Source organism: Amyelois transitella, chromosome 13 (assembly GCF_032362555.1).
Source record: "Amyelois transitella isolate CPQ chromosome 13, ilAmyTran1.1, whole genome shotgun sequence".
Lineage (NCBI taxonomy): Eukaryota > Metazoa > Arthropoda > Insecta > Lepidoptera > Pyralidae > Amyelois > Amyelois transitella.
Window position 1 is genome coordinate 3,121,486 of NC_083516.1, and position 23,758 is coordinate 3,145,243.

General features: G+C 34.1%; 2 protein-coding genes across 3 annotated transcripts; one reads left to right on the forward strand and one right to left on the reverse strand.

Annotated features, from left to right (window-relative positions):
* Positions 1–933: 933 nt before the first annotated feature.
* On the reverse strand, positions 934–3,729 carry LOC106138293 (uncharacterized). Of its 2 annotated transcripts, none has more exons than XM_013339407.2 (5): positions 3,625–3,729; positions 2,542–2,635; positions 1,854–2,027; positions 1,435–1,547; positions 934–1,048 (listed from the first exon to the last, which is right to left on the reverse strand). In XM_013339407.2, exons 1-5 carry the CDS (start codon positions 3,727–3,729, stop codon positions 989–991), a joined length of 546 nt encoding a protein of 181 aa, XP_013194861.1. In that variant the 3' UTR covers positions 934–988. The 2 variants fall into 2 exon arrangements, with proteins under 2 accessions (XP_013194861.1, XP_060803239.1); XM_060947256.1 differs by lacking the exon at positions 3,625–3,729 and adding an exon at positions 2,858–3,020.
* Positions 3,730–7,123: 3,394 nt separating this feature from the next.
* Positions 7,124–21,998, forward strand: LOC106138284 (UNC93-like protein). Its single transcript, XM_013339398.2, has 11 exons — positions 7,124–7,249; positions 15,246–15,537; positions 16,228–16,346; positions 16,795–16,957; positions 17,165–17,288; positions 17,732–17,878; positions 18,224–18,290; positions 18,522–18,681; positions 19,580–19,684; positions 20,144–20,306; positions 20,588–21,998. The coding sequence occupies exons 2-11, from the start codon at positions 15,409–15,411 to the stop codon at positions 20,869–20,871; spliced, it is 1,461 nt and encodes a 486-aa protein (XP_013194852.2). The 5' UTR covers positions 7,124–7,249; positions 15,246–15,408; the 3' UTR covers positions 20,872–21,998.
* Positions 21,999–23,758: the final 1,760 nt, after the last annotated feature.

Below are 23,758 nucleotides of genomic sequence, written 5' to 3' on the forward strand. Positions count from 1 at the left end.
TTTCAACACTGGTCAGAAAATTGTGCTGCTATCTTCACTCCATCTTAATTATTGATGTAGGTAGGTACTCATCTCAAACAAGAATGATGACGAAACAGCAGTATAATCAATTCTGAAATCTAATCTTGAGATCCGCCTGCCAATCCAAGAAGTTGAGGATAGACCAAATTCATTGTAATATTTATTTTTTACATCACTGCCTATACCTACTTCCTTTTCATGCAAGGGAATACCAAACAATGAATTAAAAATGATAACATCTTTGGTAAAATTACTTAGGATGTATTTTAAGATTAACGAAAAAAAAACAAAAGTTATTTTGCAGCGTGTAACCTTGTGGAGTTTTTTATCTGTTTGTTTCATTGATCGCTGAGCTGGGTTTAATCCATACTATTTTCATACTTTTCATCAAAATTATAATATTATACCTAAAAAACAAAAGACTATTTTTGTTTGTAACAAAAGACATATTTTGAGTTTCCTTTTTTGACAATGTGATAGAAAATTGTCACTATACCTATCCCTATCTGATCTTACTTCCGTCATTGTTAATCCAGCTAAAGGTGGCTTTTGGGTCTTGTAACTACTCTTAGGGTTGCAGACTTGATATTCTGGGGGTACTATTGGGACAAAATTGTCTTATTGTTCTTCTTTGGGACAACTCAATGTGACTATTGGAATTGATGGAGGGGAAAACGTGATTGAATTGATCAATGAACTCATAGCCGAAACCAGGAGATTTCACTGAAATTTGGTGTTCCCATTTACTACAAAAGAAATAAAATGGGGAAAAGTACTAAAGTAAAAAGTGTAAGAAAAAACGGATGGAAGGTATTTTATAGAATGGGCATGTGGATTTTTGCATTGAAAATTAATTAACTCCGAATTATTTTATTGTGAAAGTATTGTTACATAACATAACAAATTAAATAAGTCTGAAGTAAGAAAATAATATGATGCTAAAGTGGTGCAGATACTTCTCATAAACTCATGGAGTAACAATATGCACGCTGTTTTTGATCATTCTCATAAATTCTTGCACATTTATCTGGAAACGTTAAATAATAAAATATAATTAAAACCTGGAGTCATCATCATATTACTGCTATAGCACAAACGCCGCTAAACACGGTTTTCTCTCGTGATAAGACATTCGACTATTTTTAGTTCATTTATTCCGACCGTGATTGTTTAATTAAATAAGAAAAAAAAATCCATACAAGTGAATATAAGAAGGCTCGCTCTTAAGTTACCTTTATAGTGCAATACTTACAGGTACCTATTTCATCAATATTTTCCTGTGGTCATGGAAAGAGGCCAGAAAACTTAGTACTTACGAATGCATAAAAGAATTGTGCGTGCATTGAATCTTTCCAATGTTAGGTTAGGGGGAAATCGAGAAAATAATTTATATTGAAACAAAAAAACACTTACAAAACCATCAAAGTCTTTATCGGCATCGTCTATCATTTCTTCTATTTCTTCGTCGGTGAGGTAAGTGCCAAGTATTTCAGTTACTTTTTTAACATTTTCGAAACTGATTAAACCTGTAAGAATAGAGATGTTTAGAGGGTGAAAATATATGAAGTATTTATCATCACCATGGTTAGTCTTTGTGCTTACAGGGGTTCAGACTTCTTGAATGTGTGCACAGCTGTGCGTTGAAAAATCCCTACATCATACAGATTTATTTTTGTGCTTTTCATATAAACTCTTTCAATGGTTAAGTATGTCCATTAGTAAATTCGTCAGATAACTTTTATTTTACTAGTACTTTTAAAATCAGCTGCACGTGGCTTTCAGTCCCTTTGTCTAAAGACGTTATTATGAACGTATGTTCTTTAAAATCATACCGCTATCATCCATGTCGAACAAACGGAAGCTCTTCATGATATCACCATCAGTGTCTAGCGACATGATCTTGCGCATGATGGCCGTCTGAAAGTTCTCGAAGCTCAACTTGCCGGTGTCGCCCTTGTCCACGGCGTTTATCATATGTTGCAGCTCTTCTTTCGTTGGTTCATAACCTGAATAAAGGTCTTATACTAGAGGACGCCCGCGGCTCCACCCGCGTGAAAAGAAAAATCTCGTAAATTCCCGCGGAAACGGGCATTATGCGATTTTACGTGAAAAATCCTCTTTTTGTGCTCATTTATACTAGTGAGACTACATGCCAAAATTCTATTTCCTAAGCCGAGTAGAAACCGGGAAATGTTTTGATAAACTTGTACAAATTTTAGTACTTAGGTACCTATGTTACGAACTCCGCTTCAATATGTAATTTTAAATAAGAAAGAAATATAATAAAATACGTCTTGACAGAGTAATCATCATCTTTTATTCCATTTCAAATAATTTAATTATTCAGTCTATTTCCTATAGCCGTTAGAAAATAGTTATTAATTGAATCCTGAACCATCCGGAATAACATGTGTATTGGAAATGTTATAGAGTTAGTTTATTGATTTGGTTCCTATAGCGTAATATATTTGCAAAAAAGATCTTCATAAAATCCAATTATTATTTTAAAGGTCAACATACCAAGAGCTTTTATGACCACACGAAAATCCGCAGCTTTTATTTTCCCTTCTCCTAGATGATCCAGGGAATTGAACGCCTCACGTAGATCATTTTCCTGAAAATCATTATGTAAAATTTGTTACAACCTTATGTCTACCAATGAAGTGCATTGTAATTATTTTTACTTCGTCCGCTTTAAATCTCTACAAATTTTAACTTATAATGTTATTCCTATTTAGGTATGTTTTATTTAAAATGAGTAGTTTTTGCGATCGAAACATCTAAATTTTCGTATTTATAAAATTAACAGGATATATAAAAAACATTTAATTATAACCTGTTCCTCGGTAAAAATAAGTTTAGCATAAACTTCTTTTTCTTCCCGTGCTGTTGCTTCAATTTTATTTTTCACTTCCCCCTGGGACTGGGACTTTTGGGACACAGCGAAGGTCCCAGACCATTCAGGCCAATTTTCATCCATTAATATGTATGAATATTGCAGAGATAATTCAACAAGCAAGTCACCGCGCGCAACAAATCTATGAAGCTTCGGTTTCAAATCGATTTAATACCGTTTCGTTGTTATGAAAACATTTAGAAGGTAGGGACTTTCTTATGGTTTTAAAAAAAAGAGGAAGTTAAAAAAATTTACGGGTATTTTATTGACTACTTAAATTTTAACCAAGAAATGGGTTAATAAATTTTAATGCCAAAAAACGATAGAGAGGCGTTTTACGGCTTTTACATCTAGTTGAAACATTTCCGTTCGTTGGGATTTAGAATCCTTTATACGAGCACGAACTGTAGACTGTCCGCAATAGTTTTAAGCCACTGATAGCCAATACAAATATAAACATATAATCACGTCTTTATTCTTTACAGGGTAGATAATCCAACAGTCTTACGAAGACCGGAAGGCCACGTTTAGCTGTAGGGGTATTGGATTTGAGATTGAAATAGGGACAGATTGCTAGCCCGTCGCCTCAGAGAAGAATCAGAATCCCAAGTTTATTTGCCTATCTGAACAATCAATACAAATCATGAAAGAATATGGAAATTATTTCCATAGTATAAGAAATTCCGCAGCGGCGGAGGAAGGCATACCTGTTCCAATGTGAGGATAAGTCTAGCACAAACAGTCTTTTCTTTTTCCTCTGCTGGAATTTCAGTGTCTTGATCAACTTCACCCAAACTCTCATCTGGATTCATTGAGGTAAGTTAATTAACCGGAATGATATGAAAAAATAAATCACGTGAAAACCTTGAGGTGCAAAGTAATTGACGTTTTAGTATCAAATTTAAGCATCTACATTAGAAGTTAGACAGAAGAAGTAAAACACAAATTTGACCAGTGAAAAAAAGCTATTGAACCTATGAGGATAACATTCTAGAAAATAATTCATATTTATTTTTGGATCTCACAATTTGATGATGGATAAATCTTTCATCATGTCCAAATGATTTATCTATTTTTAGACTTTATATTACTTATATTGTTCATTTCCTGTAGCTAAGATTATGATTATAACACGAATTGCAACCTCTCGTGATAACATATAATCATAAGTTTGTTTGCTATGTAATGAGGATGAGGTCAAATGGTAATAACTAATTAGAGAGGACCTCCTGAGAATTGACCAATCTCCGAGACAAAACTTTATTGTTAATCTAATGAACAAAAGTGTACTCGTACATAACGAAAACTATACAAATGTAAATTTCTACTAGATTTCTTCCCGTTTGCAGTATTTCCCAGGTCTTAAGAATAAGTCTAACATGGATATCGTACAAGGCGGCTAAGGGAATAAGAAGATTCATCTAGTGTAGAGAAGAAAAAAAAAGAAAAAAATATAGCGTACGATTAAATATACACCTAGTTTGGAACAATATTCAACAAAATATTCTTCGTTTAGTTAAGATTATATGGGTGCTTATTCAGTCGTAAGGAGCAATTTTCTTGTTCAAACGTAAAATCCGGGCATCAGAAAATGGATTGAATAAGGATGGGATTTTTATATGAGTTTATTTTCGCCCGGCTCAGTCAGTTTATACTTAAACTTATTAACAGTACCTAGTTAGGCTTTATCGATGATATTTTGATTTTACTCAGTAGCCGTTTCAAATGATTAGATACACATTTAGGTTTTCTAAAAAGTGCTATGCATTACGAGTAAAAGTATATAAAGACACAATTTGATATAGCTTCACATTGCTTCTAGCAACGTGTTCGAGATATCAAAAAAGCCTTGAAGAGTTCACGCCTCGTAAGAAATTGCAGACATCCACTTGGTGGGACGATCTTAAACCGGAGACATGTGAGTGTGCCAAAATATGGAGAAGTGAGAAGTAACACGACAGCAAATATACTTAGTTGTTAAATTTAGTTTAGTCAAAGGCAAGAAATCATTAATTGGTGTTAGTACCTAATGTTAGTATGGAGACAGCGTCGTTGGTAGTCGTATAGATAAGGCACTCGAATAAAAAATCCGGAAGGGACTACTCATAAGTGTAACATGGCCGTGGTAGAAAAACGTCGGTGTGTGGAAACCTGCAGATTTAGGTAACTCGATGTGTAGTTAACCTCATGGTTATAGGGTCATCCCTATAAGTACCATATAAACAGCAATGTTGCGGAAATCAATTGGGAATTGTTTTGTGCAAAAATATGACTTATCCAATCCAGGATATCCAGTCATACGAGTATGTACAACGAGCACCCCTCCAAAGAAGTTAAGAAACAACCAGAACTAACTAAATTGAAATTAGGTATGATGATTAAACTTGTTGTTTTCTGCGTCCGCCTTACTTTGTGGTCAATACGAGTGGATTCAGTTGATGATTATCGTATTGTACTAATACCTATGTTGGAAGTGGGACATTGTGTTTGTTTCGCTGACAGTCGTTCGAAATAACTGGTTATGTACAAAATCACAACCTAAGCGCTAAACTCTCATTGTTCAGATATCCAAATAACTTCTTACCACATGGATAAGGTACGAATTATATGGTATAACAAATGGATCGTTGCAATCTTAATTGTAAATAAGAACAAGAAATGAAAAGTGAAATGGAATACAATTAAATGGAATTAACCAGTAAATTTTTACGAACTGAAAAAAGATTGTTTTCATCTTTACAACATTATTTCATACATTTTATGAGGAGAACATTATAGTGACAACGGAAATACTGCTCTTACTTACAAATTCCGAGATTAACATACCTAATACAAAATTCGTCATACCTACCATGTTGCCTGTACTTATTTTTAAGGTGTACTCAGCCTAATTATACAATTAAAGTTATTTATGAATTCAAGATTAAAATAACAAATTGAAAACAAACCAGTTTCAATGTAACGCAATAATTAAGCAAATTACAGACAACAAACTATATTTATACATCGTTACCTATATTTATTATTACACCAAAAATATTGATAGTAGGTACTTTTTTGCAGCGTGAAACAACGAAACCAACATTCTAACTTATGACGTGTAAACCATTTTTCATGCAAATTACTAAAATAAAATGAAATATTGGCAGGCAATAATAAATACATCCATTTGTATTACAATTTGCAAAAATTCAATGAAGGCAGACAGAGTACAGTTTACTGAATAAGTATATCGGATTTCAAATTTGGAAGTTAGTGTTTGTTTATGGACCATTTTATGTTGAAAAATGATTTTGGTTGGTACCTAATAAGTGAAACACTTATTTTACCAGATATTGGATCCAGCTAGATCGTTTTTTAACCGACTTCGAGAAGGCGTAGGTCCTCAATTCGATCTTTAACGAAATCGCTCGAGCCGTTTTCGCAAATGCGAGTACAGAAACAATATAATAATTAAGTCAATAAGGGAAAATACACAAATATCGAGAAAACATCATCTAAGAAGAGGGTTAGTCTTATTGAAGTTCCTTCTCTATTCTTAATCCCTGTATTCCCCGTTAAGCAGACCGGGTTTGAAGCTGGGACTACCAGGCTGATCAGACAATATGACAATTTGTTGGGTTACGTACCACAAAGGTCGTCAATAAAATGAGGCAGGTAAGTCTTCAACAGATTGAGCCAAATGAGGAAATGTGCACAGGAAAATCGTTTATGAACTAACAAGACAATTAGAGGATCTTACTCATTTCAAGCAGGATCGTAAAATCTTTGAAAAAATATTTCACACCCTTAAGTAGTATATAGCACTTACGCTACATATTGGCTTGCCGGCACCACCTAAGACCCCATCTTGCTTACGATCAGACCTCAATCGGTCAAAAGCACTAAAATTCTCAATAACAAAAAAACCCCGAGTTTTGAAGCTATGAGCCAAAGCAACTTTTAAACGAAAACTGATGAGAGTCAAATTAAGTCCGAAATTTACGTTACAGCTGAGCGTAGCCTATCAGTCTTTTCAAGACTGGTGGCTCTGTCTACCCCGCTAGGGATATAGACGTGATCATATGTATGTAAGTATTTACGTTAGGGAATCTATCGAACTGGTGAACTACCGAAGAGGTAGTGTTGTTATTTTCTAGCTGACTGTACTAAGGAAAGATAAATGGTTAGTTCAGATAATCTTAAGTTTGTTCAGTATAATTTGTGCGGTGGAGTCGCGCCCGCGCGCGGTTTATCTACGTACGCCTGCGCACGCGTCTTTACGATCGCGACTTTATATTGTTTTCTTGACAATTAAAATCAAATTATTGGATTGACATTGTAATGATAAAGGTGATGTTTCTTTTATTGTCTTTTGGAGGTTTTGGGGACGTTTATTTCATCTTCTGTCTTTATTTACTCCATAAGTACACCAGATTAATGTGAAATTCATTATGTTTCCTGAAGGAAAATAGTGCAACTAACAATTTGTAATTAAGTTGGTACATATTAACTTTAATTTAAAACAGATGATATGGTCAACTGAGTAAGGTTTACTCAGTTGGACCATTGACTATTAAATTGTCTGATCTAAGATGACAAGAAATAAAATCCTTTTAAATTAACCAAAATTCAAAAAAAATCAAAATTCAAAATTTTTATTCATTATTATAGGATACTTCATATCGCTTAATAATTGTCAAAACGTATGGTTTAACAACATTGGTTGACGTCAAATAAATTACTTAAAACTAAGTTTACTGCCGCTTCCAAGGCGTCAGTGCAGAAGAAGCGGCAACAAACTGCACTGCAGCATTTTCTTTTTCTTTTTGTTTATGTAAAAGTAAAAATAATAAATGTACCTATACATACATAACATACATGCATATGTTTATTACTTAGTTTTCCCTTACGGGATAGACTGAGCCAACATGTTGAATATGTCTAGAGATTCCTTAATAAAAGAATTGAGATTTAGAAAAACTTATATTCAGCCCCTGACAAAAATTCCCATGCTTAGTAATAAATATTTTCTTGATTTTCTTTTACAATCATCATGGGAAGACAAGCAGCTGTTATATACTATTTCTATTTTACGAGATCTAGGTACAATATCGCATTGAATTATATTTCTTCATTATATTGCCGTGGTTTCGTCCTCGAAATTAGCATATGAATATAATTATAATAAGAGCGTTTGTACATACATTCGTTCGTATGTTGATGAATATTCAAGCGTAAAAATCATCCTTTGACGTTTTGTGAACCGAAAATGCAAAGTGTATGAGACGCGAATTAATAACAATAAGTACCGAACATGTAAATACATATATACGAGTATTACCGCGTCTATATCCCTTACTTGGTAGACAGATCCAGCAGTAACGTAAAATTAAACATTTGTATTACCTATACAATTACCGTTCGAAACAATTAAAAGTCCTTATTAAGTTCGCTAACATAAAAATTGAACGACGAATACATAATAACACTTCGCAAATTGATAAGGTTTAATAGCCAAAGTTTTTAACAACAACGAAAGTTATTAAAGATTAGCTTAAGGGATATAGCCACTAATATAATTAATAAACGTTTTTTCGATACTTGTAATATAAGTCTCATTATAAAGAGTGAAAGCAAAATTTATCATCGTCTAGAGCAATATCAAGGAATGATACCTACCTTACTATTTATAACTCAGAATGAAAACTTCTGAATAAAGTAGAGCTAGGGATGTAGTGTGTGGGTCGTTTATTTGAATTTTTAAGGGAATATTTTTTTTTGTGGTTTAGGTCATTCCCATAATTTTCTTTGAAAATTCTTGTTCATCCCCTATTTGTCCGATTCGCACTTAGCCGGTTTTTTACGTAAGGTATAAGTAGGTACATTTATTTATGACAAAATGTCACCTTGTTTTCAAGTTAATTAATGTACCTATGTATTTGTATACGAACAATACTGCCTAAGAACTTCTGTGTGGGTAAATCATGAAGGCACTCTTTGTATGTTTATTTATTTTTTATCGGTTTTATGTAGTCTGAATAGAATACTTACGTGACAAACACATACTTTGTCTATTCATATTTTTAAACACAATGTATTTTTTACGAGTACATCATACAAACAAGGAAATCTAGAAAAAAGGACTAAAAGTTATACAAGTAGTTACCTCTACCTCCTGGCATTAAACCCACATACATCCTTAGCTTCTTGGAGAGGAACCCGGGGTTTACCCACTTATATGTTTAGAAATAACTACTTAACCTGACTTTCTTATTTTACTGTAACTATTTGACCATCGGCGCTCTAAAACTTGAATAAAAATTACATTTTGTAGCGTACCATAGCTAGTAATCGTGCATGAAGCTGACCTAGGCGTCATTGGTTTTTGTCAGTCTCTTAATCTGTAGCATATCAAGGTTTTCTATCATCTTCCGTCTTCTAAATACTGTTTTAAAAGTTAATTAATAATTGATGGATTTGGTAGTATTGTAAATTTTACATTAATAATATGGATTGACTGGAAGAGATTACATTAGCGATAAGTCTGCGTTTGTACCATCTCTGTCTTTATAATATGTATCTATGGATATCTTTCTCATGGATGTCGAAAAAGACTTCGGCACCTGGTACTTACTAGTACTAGTACTAGTGCTGCTGTACCATGATCCAATATGGGAAAGGTTTCCCTGTAAAGGTTGCGGCGGGCAGACGGGAGTCGCTTCATATAAAAACCTGACTTTCCTAATCTGGGCCCATTTATTACATAAAAAAACAAAGAGGTTTTCTAAGGGATTTATTTCGAAAGATACGTGGGCTTTATAGGCACATATTTTCTGTGTATAGACATTCCTTAGCACATTAAATTCAAAAAAATATTTAATTGACACTGGAACTTGTTAATCCAGTACTATATTTATATTCGTTTACGAGTAACATTATAAATAAATTTTAACTAAGCGAAAAAATCACTTCAAAGATCAAATATAAGTCAAAAGGATGTCGATTAATTGCGAATAATATCTATGTATTTTATGATAAGAACTTTTAAAGCACTTCAATTAATTCAAACAATTGTTAGTTACATTACCTAAAAAAGAGATAAATTTTGCTAAAAATAGAGTCATGATCATTTCCGGACGCAATAAACTATATTAGATCTACGCGTCTTTAATATACCGGCTGTTCTAACAAGCAGTTCTTTTTCATGGTACACATGATAAATAAAACAATAAGTACGTAATATTTATGGTCTAGTTGCCTTACTCGAATGATTTTTTTCACTCAAATACGTTTTAATAAAAAAAATTGAGATAAACAAACTTTTTCATATATACATACTTACTATGATCGAACCCGCGACACCGTAGTCTGGAATGCGCAACGTAGTTTTTATCGCGCGAAAACTATAGCTTTTCCTTTTTATTATGACGTGAAACGGCACAGCGATAGTTTTTCGCGCGTTAAAAACGGCGACGCGCGTGTCATGCTTCGGGGGCTGGAGCATTGCGCGCAGCATGATAAGAATAGATTTATTTTCAAAATTGGATTCAAGGTAGGTATCACTTATTGACGTAAACATAACTTAAGTCTTGTTATATCTACTACTACTTCCAAAGCGCATGTGTACAAAAAGCGGCGTAACAAACTACACTGCAGCATTTTCACCGGACGTCAATTAACAAATATTGATTATAGTGTGAATGAGAAGGAAAATTTTTAACGTATAAGGAGACTTAACAAATATGAGAGATTTTTGAAAAGTACAACGTTTATATACGATGTAAGAATATCAAATTATGTCGTGAATAGCTTTAATTTTATATCCATTTATATGCCAACTATGTGTAGGATTGGTCTTAAAATTAGGAATGGATCTTATAACTCAGCAAATTTTTAATACGGCAAAAAGGCAAAACTTTTTTAATCAATTTAATAAATAGAAGAAAAAAAAAACAATTTATTCAGAAAATAGGGCTTCGCATGCACTTTTACACATAATTTTACATTTAAATAAATAAAATGTAAGTTATTACTGATATCTGATTATTTGTCAAAAAGCTACAAGATACTTACATACTACCTAAGCACTTAACCCTCTTGAGGATAGCGTCCACTTTAAGGAACAGAACAGAACGGAACGCTCCCCAAAACGGACACCCTCACCAAAAGGGTTCTGGAACTTCGCCCAAACAAATCGACCACTGGCAAGAGAAGATGCACCACTGACATTTCAGTGATAAGCAGGTGTGTCACGAATTCTAATGATTTTAATTACGCATCAGATAGTAATTATACATTAGCGCAAAATACACAGCTAATTTTATAAAAATAAAAGGTCAAGGCGTCAAGTTTCATTAGATTCAGATGAAGATATCATAATAAAAGGTTTTCAAGGTTTCACTTACGTACTTCATCATTTTTTTGCCTAGTTCATTTACTTGTAACTGCAGATGTTTCAATTTATTTTTAATGGTTTTTGTTATTGTTGATACTAATCTATAATGCATTAATAATAATGCATAAAAACTTATAAATCAAATTTTGACTTCTTTATTGTTTAAAAAATATGTAGGTACTTACATAACGTGGTTTGGCTCGATTGATCTTGGATGATTTGTAGATGTTAGAATGCATTTAGTATCTTTAAAATGAAGGCAACGGGATAAGAAGAGTGAAATCGTTTTCAATTAATGTTTTAAAATAAATCGATTAAAAACAAAAACGTAGTTATAATAAAGTATCAATATTTTGAACTGCACAATCAATTTATATGTTTCAAACTGTTTTATATACATAGCCATTCGTCATTGTCATCGCTTAACACAAAATCGGCGTAAACTGTCGTCAGGGCTATATTAGTTCTCTCATACAAATTTACCTAACAGTAAAAAAACCTCAGTATGTGTTTTCTGTAATCTAAGGTTATATGAGCCTATGTTAGTTGAGTGGTAGAAAAACCTTCAGGCCTTAAGTCCGTCGTCATGAAATAGTGAGAAAAAAAAAACTATAAATACTTACATTTTCACGTAATGAACGGATGCCTCCTTTTACGGAAAAAAGCCAATTATTCCGGTTTTTAAATGCGATCAACGGAAATAAAACTGTCACAGAACAAGTTTTCGCGGCTAAGTCAAGGCGGCTTGCTTACCTACATCTGACATTATCTAATCGTTATTTTTTATATCTGTAATACGTAAGGTCAACACGAGATGTGATAGAAGTTAACAAACTCTCTGTCAAGACGTGTGTACCGTTTTGGAGATATAATGCCAGTCTATAGAGTGCCGTTCGGTTCCCGGCACCAATATAAAATCTCCTAAAAGAAGAATCTCAAGTTTATAAGCATATTCCTTACTCGCCTTTTACGACATCCATGGGAATGAGACGGAGTACCCCTTTTCTTTATTTATTTGGATCATTCTTCATATTATTTTCGGTGCCACGAATGCTTCTCTTCAATTGTTTTTAAGCTTCAAATGTAAATGATGACCTAACATTTCAATCAACTTAAACGCCCTTTAAACAGAAAGACAAACCTACAATATGTTCTCGCATATATTAAGCTATTTTAAGTTAGTATTATTTAAGGCAGTGCCGAGATCAACATGTGTCGTAGGAAGGCAATCTTCCATTAGTTAGAGTTGCAATGAAATTAATTTCTATGAGACAGTATTAAAAGTTAATAATTTCGGCACGAAACTTCGGTCTTGATTAATTAAAAAAATATTGGGTACCTTTTTTTTTAATAATTCGAGTAAAATGTGATCTATTTTCAGCATGCAGCCACTGCCAAAAAAAAAATTTAGTTTATTGGTATTTCTGTGACTCAATTTCTTGATCTCTACGAGAAGGAAAGTAGCTATGATGTCAATTTTTGGCTTCTAAGATAATAAATATATATAACTACATATTATAAAATAAAGTTCCCCTATATTTTCTGTCTATTTAGGTATGCGCTAATCTCGGAAAGTTTTGAACGGATTTTGTTCCTATTTGTTGGAAAGAGAGTATTGTAAATGCTTCCCGTACGAAGCCGGGGTGGGCCGCTAGTATATAATATATGAAATAAAGAAACCAAAGACGGCCTCTGTGGCGCAGCGGTAATACCTAAGCTTGTCTGTGTCATCGGTGGTCCCGGGTTCGAATCCCGGCCAGGGCATGATGAGAAAAGAACTTTTTCTGATTGGCCTAGGTCTTGGATGTTTATGTATATTAAGTATTTATTATTTATTATAAAATATAGTATCGTTGAGTTAGTATTTCGTAACACAAGTCTCAAAGAACTTACTTCGAGGCTAACTCAATCAGTGTAATTTGTCCCGTATACATTTATTATTATTATTTATTTATTTATTATTTATTTCTTCCTGATTCGCGTTAGTTTGTACTTTACAACATATCACCATTATTTAGATTTCTATATATTTATACCACTCTTGGTTACGGATCTAGTCTTAACGTAACGTAAACAAATTAATAAAGTCAGATAAAATAGCCGACATTGCGTTTTCTGTACGCAAAATAAGTTAAGTACTAATTGTCACCAAAAAAATGAAGTTGATGAAGTATATACTTCACCAATTATTATCTAAGGTTGTTTGTTACATACTTTTGCATTTATTTGAATTCATAATTAATATTTGACACCTCATTAATTAAAATGTTGTTATTTTAAAACTCGGAAAATGAATAAGTTATGGTACCTTAAAAATGAACAGATTGAATTGTACTACCAGTAAAGTCAAATGACGTGTAGTCAATACGTCTGTTGGTCGAAAAGTGGCTTTTTACTAAAATAGGCATAATGACTATTTTTTGTTTAAGTGATTATTTATTAAGTTTCACAACAAGTTAAACATTTGACAAATAATCGCAACAATTTACAAACATTTGCCTGAGATATAACGAAGAATGCATAACAAATAACATGGACTCGTCCAAAACGCCTCTTACAAAACGCTACTATGACGTCACATCTGAGTTTCTTGTTCGCGTCATGAACTTTATTCGTGTGGCAGCCACCATAATTATTTCGTTTATGGATATGATGTCTTACTTGTAATAAAAGTTGTTCTATACTCTTTTTTTTATTAACTGATGGCGTTGAATTTTAAATAATTCAGCATATTACAATGGACTTTCCCATTGTTCTTTGAATGAATATGAAATTAAAACTAAAATTTTGCATGTTTAATTTAATTACTTGTATTCTTTCATTAACTAATTCGTATTGTTGGCGCCGTGTGATTCCCGGCACAATTTTATGAGAACTGAAAATGTATGATTTTTTTACCTCGGAGCGGCTATGGAATAACCCCACCGAACAAAAAGGTCAAGCGGCGCTTAGCGGATCTCCTTATTAATATATCCCACGTTTATTACCAACTAATTTGTTTCATATAAATAAGCTATTAGTTTAAAACGCGGAAACAAGATAACATCTAAAGTTTACATTGAAATCATCGAGATGGTTTATCTATAAATTAAACGTGAATTTTGGGCTTAACCTTTTTAATGACGAGTTCAAGTTCTGACTTACCGGTAATTATCGGTATCAGATTATGAATCACATCGAGAATTACATTTTACACAGGGCAGGGAAATTCGCTTACCTCAAGTATTTTTGTCATTTAGAAAGTTTAGTGAACTTAATATTAGATTTTTTTTTTCAAATTCAAATGTATAATTTATCAGACAACTTTTTTTTTAATATAAATAGGTAATATTAATAGATAAAGTATATTTAATATTATAAATATTATAATTAAATCAAATTAAAACTAAAGCTAAAACTACTTATAAAAAGAAAGAAAAAAGATACTTACAAACTAATTAATTTAAAACTAAAACTACTTATAAAAAGAAAGAAAAAAGAAGACTACAAACTAAAATTTAATTTATAAATTGTGCATTTATTAGATTATTTAACCACAATATAGGATACTTCACACATGTGGGAAGTACGAAAAAGGACTGAGGTTACCTTTCACGCGGAGTCGCGTATGAAAGCTAATCAAATTATAATAGGCGGTAATCCTGGGATATATTAGTAGTTAAGTACACACGATTATGATCAATGCAGGTTAATATGGCACGACACGAATATATGTTAGTACCAAAAACTGACGGATCTAATTGTGAAACAACTTTTAAAACAAGCAATAGGATTCTGAGTGTACTTAAATAACCAGTTAATCTCAGCTTTATCATATCATTTGAGAAAATATGATTATCTTTATTGTCCTACAAATATTTGAAGAGTCACGCATATGTTAAAATAAACAAGTGTGACGTTAATGAAAGTGAAATTTCCGGTTAAAACAATGAAAATCATTGAATTTTACAGGGCCAGAATAAATACATCATTGGAGATCTTAGGCAGAAAGTGGAGATTAAAGCCACGGAGATAGAAGAGAAATAGAGTAATCAATATTCATATTAGAAAGAGAAGCTAAATATCACGGAGCAGAACAAGAACAATACATTAAAAAATACTAAGGTTAAAGAAAATGGGTCAAATAGAGAAGATGGAACAAAAACAAACGCCGTCGACCTTCGGCCCGGGGGAGACTTGGAGAATCCTCAAAAACGTAGTCGTCATCAGCATTGCTTTTATGGCGCAGTTCACAGCTTATAGCGTAAGTATAATTTAAATCATCCATTGTAATATGGAAACTCTATTGATTCTGCAAATCTTATGGCAGCGCAAAATAAAAATGGATTATTATTTATATTAAATTTGTAAGGATTATCAATACAAAAGTACTTATACTTTCTTTACTGCACCTATAAAAGCCGGTCTTATCGCTTACCTTCTTACGAACGTTATCGTTGCTAAGCAAACCTCGGTAAGTATTGGTTTGTTAAGATCTAGCACCACTAAATCTCACCGTAAGTTACATGGTTACATAGATATCCAAGATAAGGCAAATCTAAACAAAATGGTTTCTCATTATGAGAAGGGTATTGTCTGAGACCTTGATAGTAACACTCGGTGAACTATAACAGATTTTATTTGAATAACAGTTTGAATAGCTACAGAAATAAGTTGGAAGGGCTGAATTGTATCAAAGAGAGAAAGCTGCAATATTTTAAACACATCATGAGAGAGGAACGATACCGTATTCTTCAGCTGATAATACAAGGGAAGAGCCAAAGTAAACGAAAACCCGGAAGGAGAAATACCTTATAGCTGAAGAATTAATAAGGTTGTTAAATTCGAGTACACTGAACGTGCTTTTGTGCAACAGCGTCAAAAGGTAAGATAGCCATGACGGTCAATTAGTAGGTAGTTCTAATTCTAAACTCGAATGTATCTGTTTTTACAGGGAGCTGCGAATCTTCAGAGTTCCATCAACGCCGAGGCTGGTCTGGGCACGGCTTCTCTGGCTGCTGTCTATGTGGGACTTGTGTTCTCCAATATATTCCTACCTGCTGTGGTCATCAAGTAAGTTTTATCTATTTTAGGCAAGATTTTTATCCGACTCCTGAGAGCGCAACAACATGATCTGAACTGCGTAAGGTTTTGTACAATAAGTTAATATAGGAGTCGGTCGGAATAACCTGACTTACTTGGGTCCTGGTACCTCTTCAGGGAGAAAACGCCGAAAAGATATTGTTAAAACCGTATCAAAATTCAGTAGTATTGAAGAAGAACTACGTGAAAAACGATTTCATTTTATATTATTTCTGTCATAATATGTCTCATCTTTGCGTGTTCCGATTGTACCCTCTCTTCTGATGATGTCATTTTCAATCCGTTATCCCAAATGATGAGATTTGGCCAAGTAACGCCAGGATTCCTTCAGCCTGTCCCTTCTACCTGGGCTCGGTGGAGGCGGCTTATCTAGACTTTGTTCATTTTTAACTCCTATTGATTATTAAACGTATTCCAGGTGGTTAGGCACAAAATGGGCGATATCCCTGTCGTTCGTGACCTACATGCCGTATATCGCCGCCCAGTTGTACCCTCGTTTCTACACCCTCATACCAGCCGGCTTGTTCGTCGGCTTAGGAGGCGGCCCGCTCTGGTGCGCTAAATGCACTTATATTTCTGTTGTAAGTAGATACACAAACATACCTACACATATTACATATATATAATGACGCCTTTATCCCTTACAGGGTAAAACCAATAATCTAGCCAAGTTTTCAGATTCATATAGTGACATATTTCTAGCCTATCGTCTAAAGAAGAAACCCATGTTTATTAAGCCAAGCCTTTTTCTTTATATTGACAAAAACAAAATTATGTCGTTATTCCAGGTTTCAGAAGCTCACAGCAGTATTTCAAAAATCAATGCAGAAGCGCTTCTAGTGCGTTTCCTTGGATTATTTTTCATGATTTTCCAAATGAATCAAGTTTGGGGCAACCTCATCTCATCACTGGGTAAGTGAAGTTTTGTTATAGCAATCTTTAATCACCACGCTATTGCTAAGATAATTCATGAAGGTTAATGAGTTTAATTGTGACAGTAGGCCAACATAGTGCGATTGGCAAGGCGGTGGATAACAACCCTTGAAAACACTGAATATCTTCAAAATTTCATTGCATGTACGATATTAGCAGTATTAAATTTAAAAACCTACCTAACTACTACTTACTAAGTCCGAAAAGGACATTTTTCCCTTAATAGAATATCATTGTCTAAATGTTGCAGTAAAATGAGTCCATGACCGTGTTGTTTTACTTTTTGTGTGACAATAAAACCTACCTCTACAGAATTGGTACCGATTTTTCGAAGCTCGTAGAAAATTTAAAGATAGTTTATCCTTTGCCTAAGCACAAGGATTTCATCTGTAGATTTAATGCCGAATATTAATGCTTTTCAGTTCTGTCGTCTGGGAACAACACAGCGGCGGTGACCGCGGTCAACGCTAGCATGATTCCGGAGCTATGCGGGGCTCACTTCTTGCCGAGCGCCGACGCCGCAGAGGCCTTGCAGCCGCAACCGCCGGAGAAGATACAGATGATCGCAGGTTCGTTAGTTGTATCGTATGGAGTGGTACTGCGCTGTTCACAGTAGTCAAAGCACGCATGATTTCGGATATTGTAAAATAATACTTTTTTAAATAATGCATATCAAGGTACAAAATGATTAAATTAGGTGACTAACTTATACTACTTAATAACTTTGTGTATCAAAGGTCTTCATGGCGACTATAATTATGTAGGTATTAATGATTTGGGCTCATTTTTAACATGTAAAATATTACTATCTGCTTTTTTTGTGGAGTCCTTAGCGTCATTAGTTTAGCTGCTTAGTACCTAATACTTTTTAATGGTCATTGATAAAAATAATGGAGTTCTTAAATTGGTTCCAGGTATTTACCTGGCCTGCATGGCTGGTGCAGCTCTCATCGTCGCTGTTGGTGTGGACTCTATGAAAAGGTTATTATTAGATATAATTTTTAAAATAAACTATGCTCCAAAAGGTTTAAATGGGAAATTTTGTTGATTTTCGTATGATTATCTTCTTGGCTTTGTCACGATTTTGCCTGATGGTAATAAACAGATGAGCCGAAGAAAATAATTTCGGTTTCCATCTAGTTATACCATCTACTATTTTTTACACTTAAAATGTAGAAAATTTAAAATTATACATTTTTATTATATGTTTAGATACGAGGCTTTTAGAAAGCCATCAGAAGGCGTTACCTCCGGCCTAGGTCTCCTGGCGATCACTGTAAAACTACTGGTGGAGCCCAATCAGATGCTGCTCATCATCATCAACATCTTTGTGGGCTTGGAACAGGCATTTTTTGGAGCTGACTTTACGGCTGTAAGTTTGGTATATGTATTTTAGCCTTATATATGTATTTCACCATTTAGCCATATGATTTGATTCATATATCGCTTCTCTTTCCCGGAGAAGCTAGTGACTATATCTTTCCACTTGCCACGATCACTGCATACTTCTTTCGCTTCATCCATATTCATAATTCTCTTTATACAAGCTAGTTGGTTTCGGGTACTCTTGATCGAGTTAGACCGAAAGTTAGGTCAAAACAACCTAACTTTTTGCTAGAACGTCTCCGATTTGACCAAGGTACGTTCGTCTAGTCCTTTCCATTTCAAAGTTCCCATCTGCAATCCTCTTATCTATTTGCTTACTCAACCTGCTGTCATGTATCCTCTCGACATGACCAAACATTCTTAGCGTTCTCTTTTCTATTCCTGTCATTATATCTTCTTTCGGATTTCAATTTTTGAAGATTCTATTCCCGAAAATTTTTAGTTTTATCGGTAGGAATCAGTTATCTATGTACTTCCACACTGCACATCTAATTTCTCTAATAATATTAACTTTAATTAAAGAACCTGATTTGACTTTAAAAAATATTTTATATTTTTAAATTACGAAATTAATATCAAAAATTAAGAACTACGTATTGCTATAAGGATATAAGAACAGGCGTAAACCATGGTCAACGGCTTTACTACACAGAGCCAAAATAAAAAATTTACTTAAAAATCATAAACATTCTATTTAGTAAACGAATTCTCTTCTCTAGAACATCTGCATGCATAAGGAAATTTCCCGAAATTCCCACAAGAATAGGAGTTAACGGGATGTTTCATGTTCATTCAATTTAAATTTAGATAGAATACTCCGTAAGTATTTTTTTTTATTTTAAAGGTTTCTGAACTTAAAGATCCCAATTAAAATTAAATTCCAGGCGTTCGTGTCATGCGCCGTGGGCACCGGGACCGTGGGGTTTGTGATGCTGGTCTTCGGGATCGCCGACGCGATAGGGTGTGTCGTCACTGGCTACATAGCTAAGGTAATGTTATTTTGTCTAAAAAATACGTGAAGATAGGTGAGGATGTAACATAGATTAATGCCAGGATGAAGAGGTTATATTGTATTACTTTATTCCGTGACTCTATGGGCTAATAAAAGAGCATCATTACGTTCTATTCCCATGAGCAACTTCACAAATATTTTCGTTGTGATCACCAATTAATGTATAAAATTTTTGATAGTCTGGTGTTTTCTGTTCTCCTTACCTATGACATTCTTCTTCTTCCTCTTGTCATTATTTCCGGTTACTCCTCTTTCTTTTGATTGGCTGATTCCTAACCTATGACATAATAATTACAAATTGTGTTTTTAAAATACAGCCTCTAGCCTCCTGGTCTATTTAGTATCAAATAGCAAAAGAATCAAAAACTAACTTGCGAACAAAAAAACCTCTAAAAAAATTAAGAAGATTAAAGCTTGTCATAACCATTTTCCTCAGGTGACTGGTCGCCTTCCGCTGATGTGCTGTGCCGCGGTGGTACACGTGGGTTTGCTGGTGACTGTACTGACGTGGAGACCCCAAGCAGGAGAGACCCACGTCATGTACATAATAGCGGTGCTGTGGGGCCTTTGCGACTCCGTGTGGATGGTGCAGGTCAACGGTTGGTATCACCATTCCATCCTAGCTAATTTGATCTAATGTAGGAATAACTAACTTTGCAACTATACTTCATCATCGATCGAGCCCAATCATCGCTCCCGCTACATTTAACATCATCATAATTCCCTCGGCGTTAGTCCCGGTCCCGTCCTTGCATCTCTGAAGAGTAGCGCTAAGTGCACTTGTTCACGAAATGAAGAATAATTTGTACTCACATATTTATCCAAACCTGTCAACTGTAATAACAAGAAAGTAATAATTCACTTGTTACTTCTATTTCAGCTTATTATGGTATTCTGTTCCCCGGACGAGAGGAGGCAGCATTTGCCAACTTCAGGCTATGGGAGTCGATGGGCTACATCATAGCGTACATCATTTCTCCATATCTCAGAACCAGTGACAAAGCCTACTTGATCCTCGCCACTTTAATCGCGGGGGTCTTCGGATACTTCGTCGTGGAGTATCGTGATAGGAAAACTAAAAAGTTTGATTTTAATATTAGAGAGCATACAGAAGTAAGTGCCGAGAAAGGACATGATAACTTTGCGTTCTCAAAGAATGAATAAAACTAGTTTTAAGGTAATTTTTCAGGCCGGTTATTCTATGAGTAAAATAGATTTTTAGAAAAAAGGGCGACTGATATTATAGCTGGTTTAATTACTGATTTCACACAATTTTTTTTTATTGTTTGGTTCATTGATTAAATGCAACATTTGTTAAAAGATGCAATGCATACCTTCTGTTGGAAATAAACCGTAAAATCACTGTATTATGTAGGTTATTAACATTGACTAAAATGGTAGATAAAATGCCATTGATTCAAGATTATGCAGTTATATTTTTAAGCGAAATTTAAAAATCATATTTCTGATTAGACCTAATGAGTTGAAGTTAGTAAGTTTAACCGTGATATGAATTAATGCAGCAGTAACTAGTGAAAATAAAATAAGTCAGCCTTCACTGATCTCTATGAGTACATTTTAGAGATCAGTGGTCAACCGAAACTTCCTTGTGACATAATCACGATCCTGACGTGTAGTTATTCAATTAAGCTGACAAACATGACAGGCCATAGTTCCGGCGCGCGGCTGAAATGACATGGTGGTCCAAGTACGGTCATTACATTGGTAATGAGTGCATTAAACAACAGGTTACTATCATTCAATATTTGCTTTTTGGAGTTCAAGGCAGGCATTCCATAGAAATTTGCGAATTCTGTGGTCTTTGGGACTAAGGGAATTTGAGCACATTCATCCAGTGCAAGCTTCCATGCTGGTCTGGTAGCAAAGAATGAACATAGTGCCAGTTGCTTCTCATTCCGTGCAGATTGTAAAAGTCAACCAAGGGAAATGCTAATAAACTTGGGATTCTTCTTTTAGGCGATAGGCTACTTAGCCATCATTAAGCTTTACATCTGAACGTTCACTCTTTTCAAGCAAGTTTGTCGGCCCTGTCTATCAGGGAAAAAGATACCATGACACAATCTGCGCTTCACCTAATAAAATTTTAAAGTTAACTTAAATAAAGTTTCACGTGAAATGCCAAGAAGATTTTAATATAGACCCAAATGACTTAGATATTTTTGTATACTTAATCATATAGATGTAAAATAAACATAATCTTTATTATTAACTTTAATTTTATCTTTATGTAAGTGTAAGTGTTAAAAAAGTATTTTTAATTAAGTAGGTACTTTTAGTCTACAAACAATATTTTTATTTTGAATTCAAGAAATTTTGATAAAAATAAATATCGAAATAAACATTTTTATGACATTTTGTGATTTCATTTTAGCGTTTTCATGATTTCCTCACTGATAATGGTTTCAAAACTCGGGTTAGTTTTATTATCATGTTAGTTTTTCTGTCAACTTTACGTCTTCATTCGCGGATGTGTCTTTTTCGAAATTCATCAAATATATACACGCACAGATATACTTTAGACAATATTTATATAAATACATGCAATCACGCCTTTTTCCCGGAGTGGCTTCATCTACATTCATAACTATCTTAAGCTCATCAGTTTCGGGTACTCTTGACCTAACCTTTTGCCAGAACGTCGCCGATTTGATCAAGGTACGTTCGCCTCGGCCTTAATTCAAATGTTCTCATACTAACACAATATTAAGGTACTTACGTAATTTATGTAAACAAGTTCGCAAAACATGTATAAATTAGCTTCTTGTTGCGGATCATTCATTTAAACAAATAGAAAAGTGCTGACTCAATCCGCTGGCACAGAGCACACATCGCCATGCCGCTATCGTGCGGTTTCTTGCTCAGTGCTCAACAAATCTTAAACTATTCAAGGAAATGCCATGGGGACTTTCCGACTATTTATAGACCGCAGAAAAACTTGAATCGCTGACGCAATAAGTTTTAATAGAAGTATGGAAAAATTTAGTAGGTACTTACGAGTACTTATAAAATGGAAAGTATATATAAAAAAATATATTTAATGTTATAGTAGTTAGTCTTCATCTTTGACGATTGTTGCGAATGACACCTCCCTGGAGACCCTTGGGTCCGCCTGATATAATCTCGATCGGAAAATAAGAAAGTCTGACCTCCGTGACCGTGTTAATAGGGAACTAAATCAGGAAAAGTTAGTCACTATGCATCAAACCCACACTACTCGTATCTGAATCACAAAAAAATGCAAATCTAAGCCAACATTAATTCAATTTGAATCACAAAATTGGTATTCTATGTAATATTATGAGGAGCTGTACTGTTTACTAATGAAATCCGGTTTAAGCTTAAAAATACAATAAATTATGTAATATTTATCTAAGTCCAAACCGGTACGCTGCTACAATCGTGGGATGGCTGTTGCTCGTTGGATTACGTTCATAAAGTTGACAATGAACATTATACGGCAAATAAAGTTGATTTCCATTGTTGTACGATACGACAAAAGTCTATGTAGAATTGCAGATATGTATTAGCCTATCATCATATTACATTTATAAATTCGAAAGTTACTAAAGTGTGTGAGGATGTGTGGATGTTTGTGTAACTTTTTCACGAAAAATCTTCTGGAGGACAGATTTTGTAGAAGTTTTGTAACATGGAATAAATTTTTACACCTGTCACTTCGCTCCCGTGTGCATCTAGTTTCTGAAATGTTCAAAGATATATGTAAAAGTGATGTCAAAATAATCGCATGGAATGTATGTGTTTGGTGGACTTTCGTTAATTACATTTTTAAGAAGTTAATATCACACGCATCGACTATGGCTGTTCGCATTTTGTTTGGTATAAATTTTTTATTCAAAATCTTTTTTCCAGACAATGACTTTGATGCGATTCTCGATGCTGAGCAGTAATATGAGCAGTAATATCAATAAATATAAAATTATTTTTAAACAGTTCGGAATCGACAATGGACACATGCCGCAGGCTCTGTTGTGCCCACAACGCCTTCGAAGTCTTTGCTATTTAATAGTTC

Bases quoted from the DNA above. Each gene is read 5' to 3' on its own strand.
- LOC106138284 (XM_013339398.2), top strand. From the start codon at position 15,409: ATGGGTCAAATAGAGAAGATGGAACAAAAACAAACGCCGTCGACCTTC. The intron at 15,538-16,227 runs GTAAGTATAATT...CTGTTTTTACAG, and splicing joins CGCAGTTCACAGCTTATAGC to GGAGCTGCGAATCTTCAGAG. The intron at 17,289-17,731 runs GTAAGTGAAGTT...AATGCTTTTCAG, and splicing joins CAACCTCATCTCATCACTGG to TTCTGTCGTCTGGGAACAAC.
- LOC106138293 (XM_060947256.1), bottom strand. From the start codon at position 3,001: ATGGATGAAAATTGGCCTGAATGGTCTGGGACCTTCGCTGTGTCCCAA. The intron at 1,548-1,853 runs GTATGATTTTAA...CTATTCTTACAG, and splicing joins GTTCGACATGGATGATAGCG to GTTTAATCAGTTTCGAAAAT. The intron at 1,049-1,434 runs GTAAGTGTTTTT...TAACGTTTCCAG, and splicing joins ATAAAGACTTTGATGGTTTT to ATAAATGTGCAAGAATTTAT.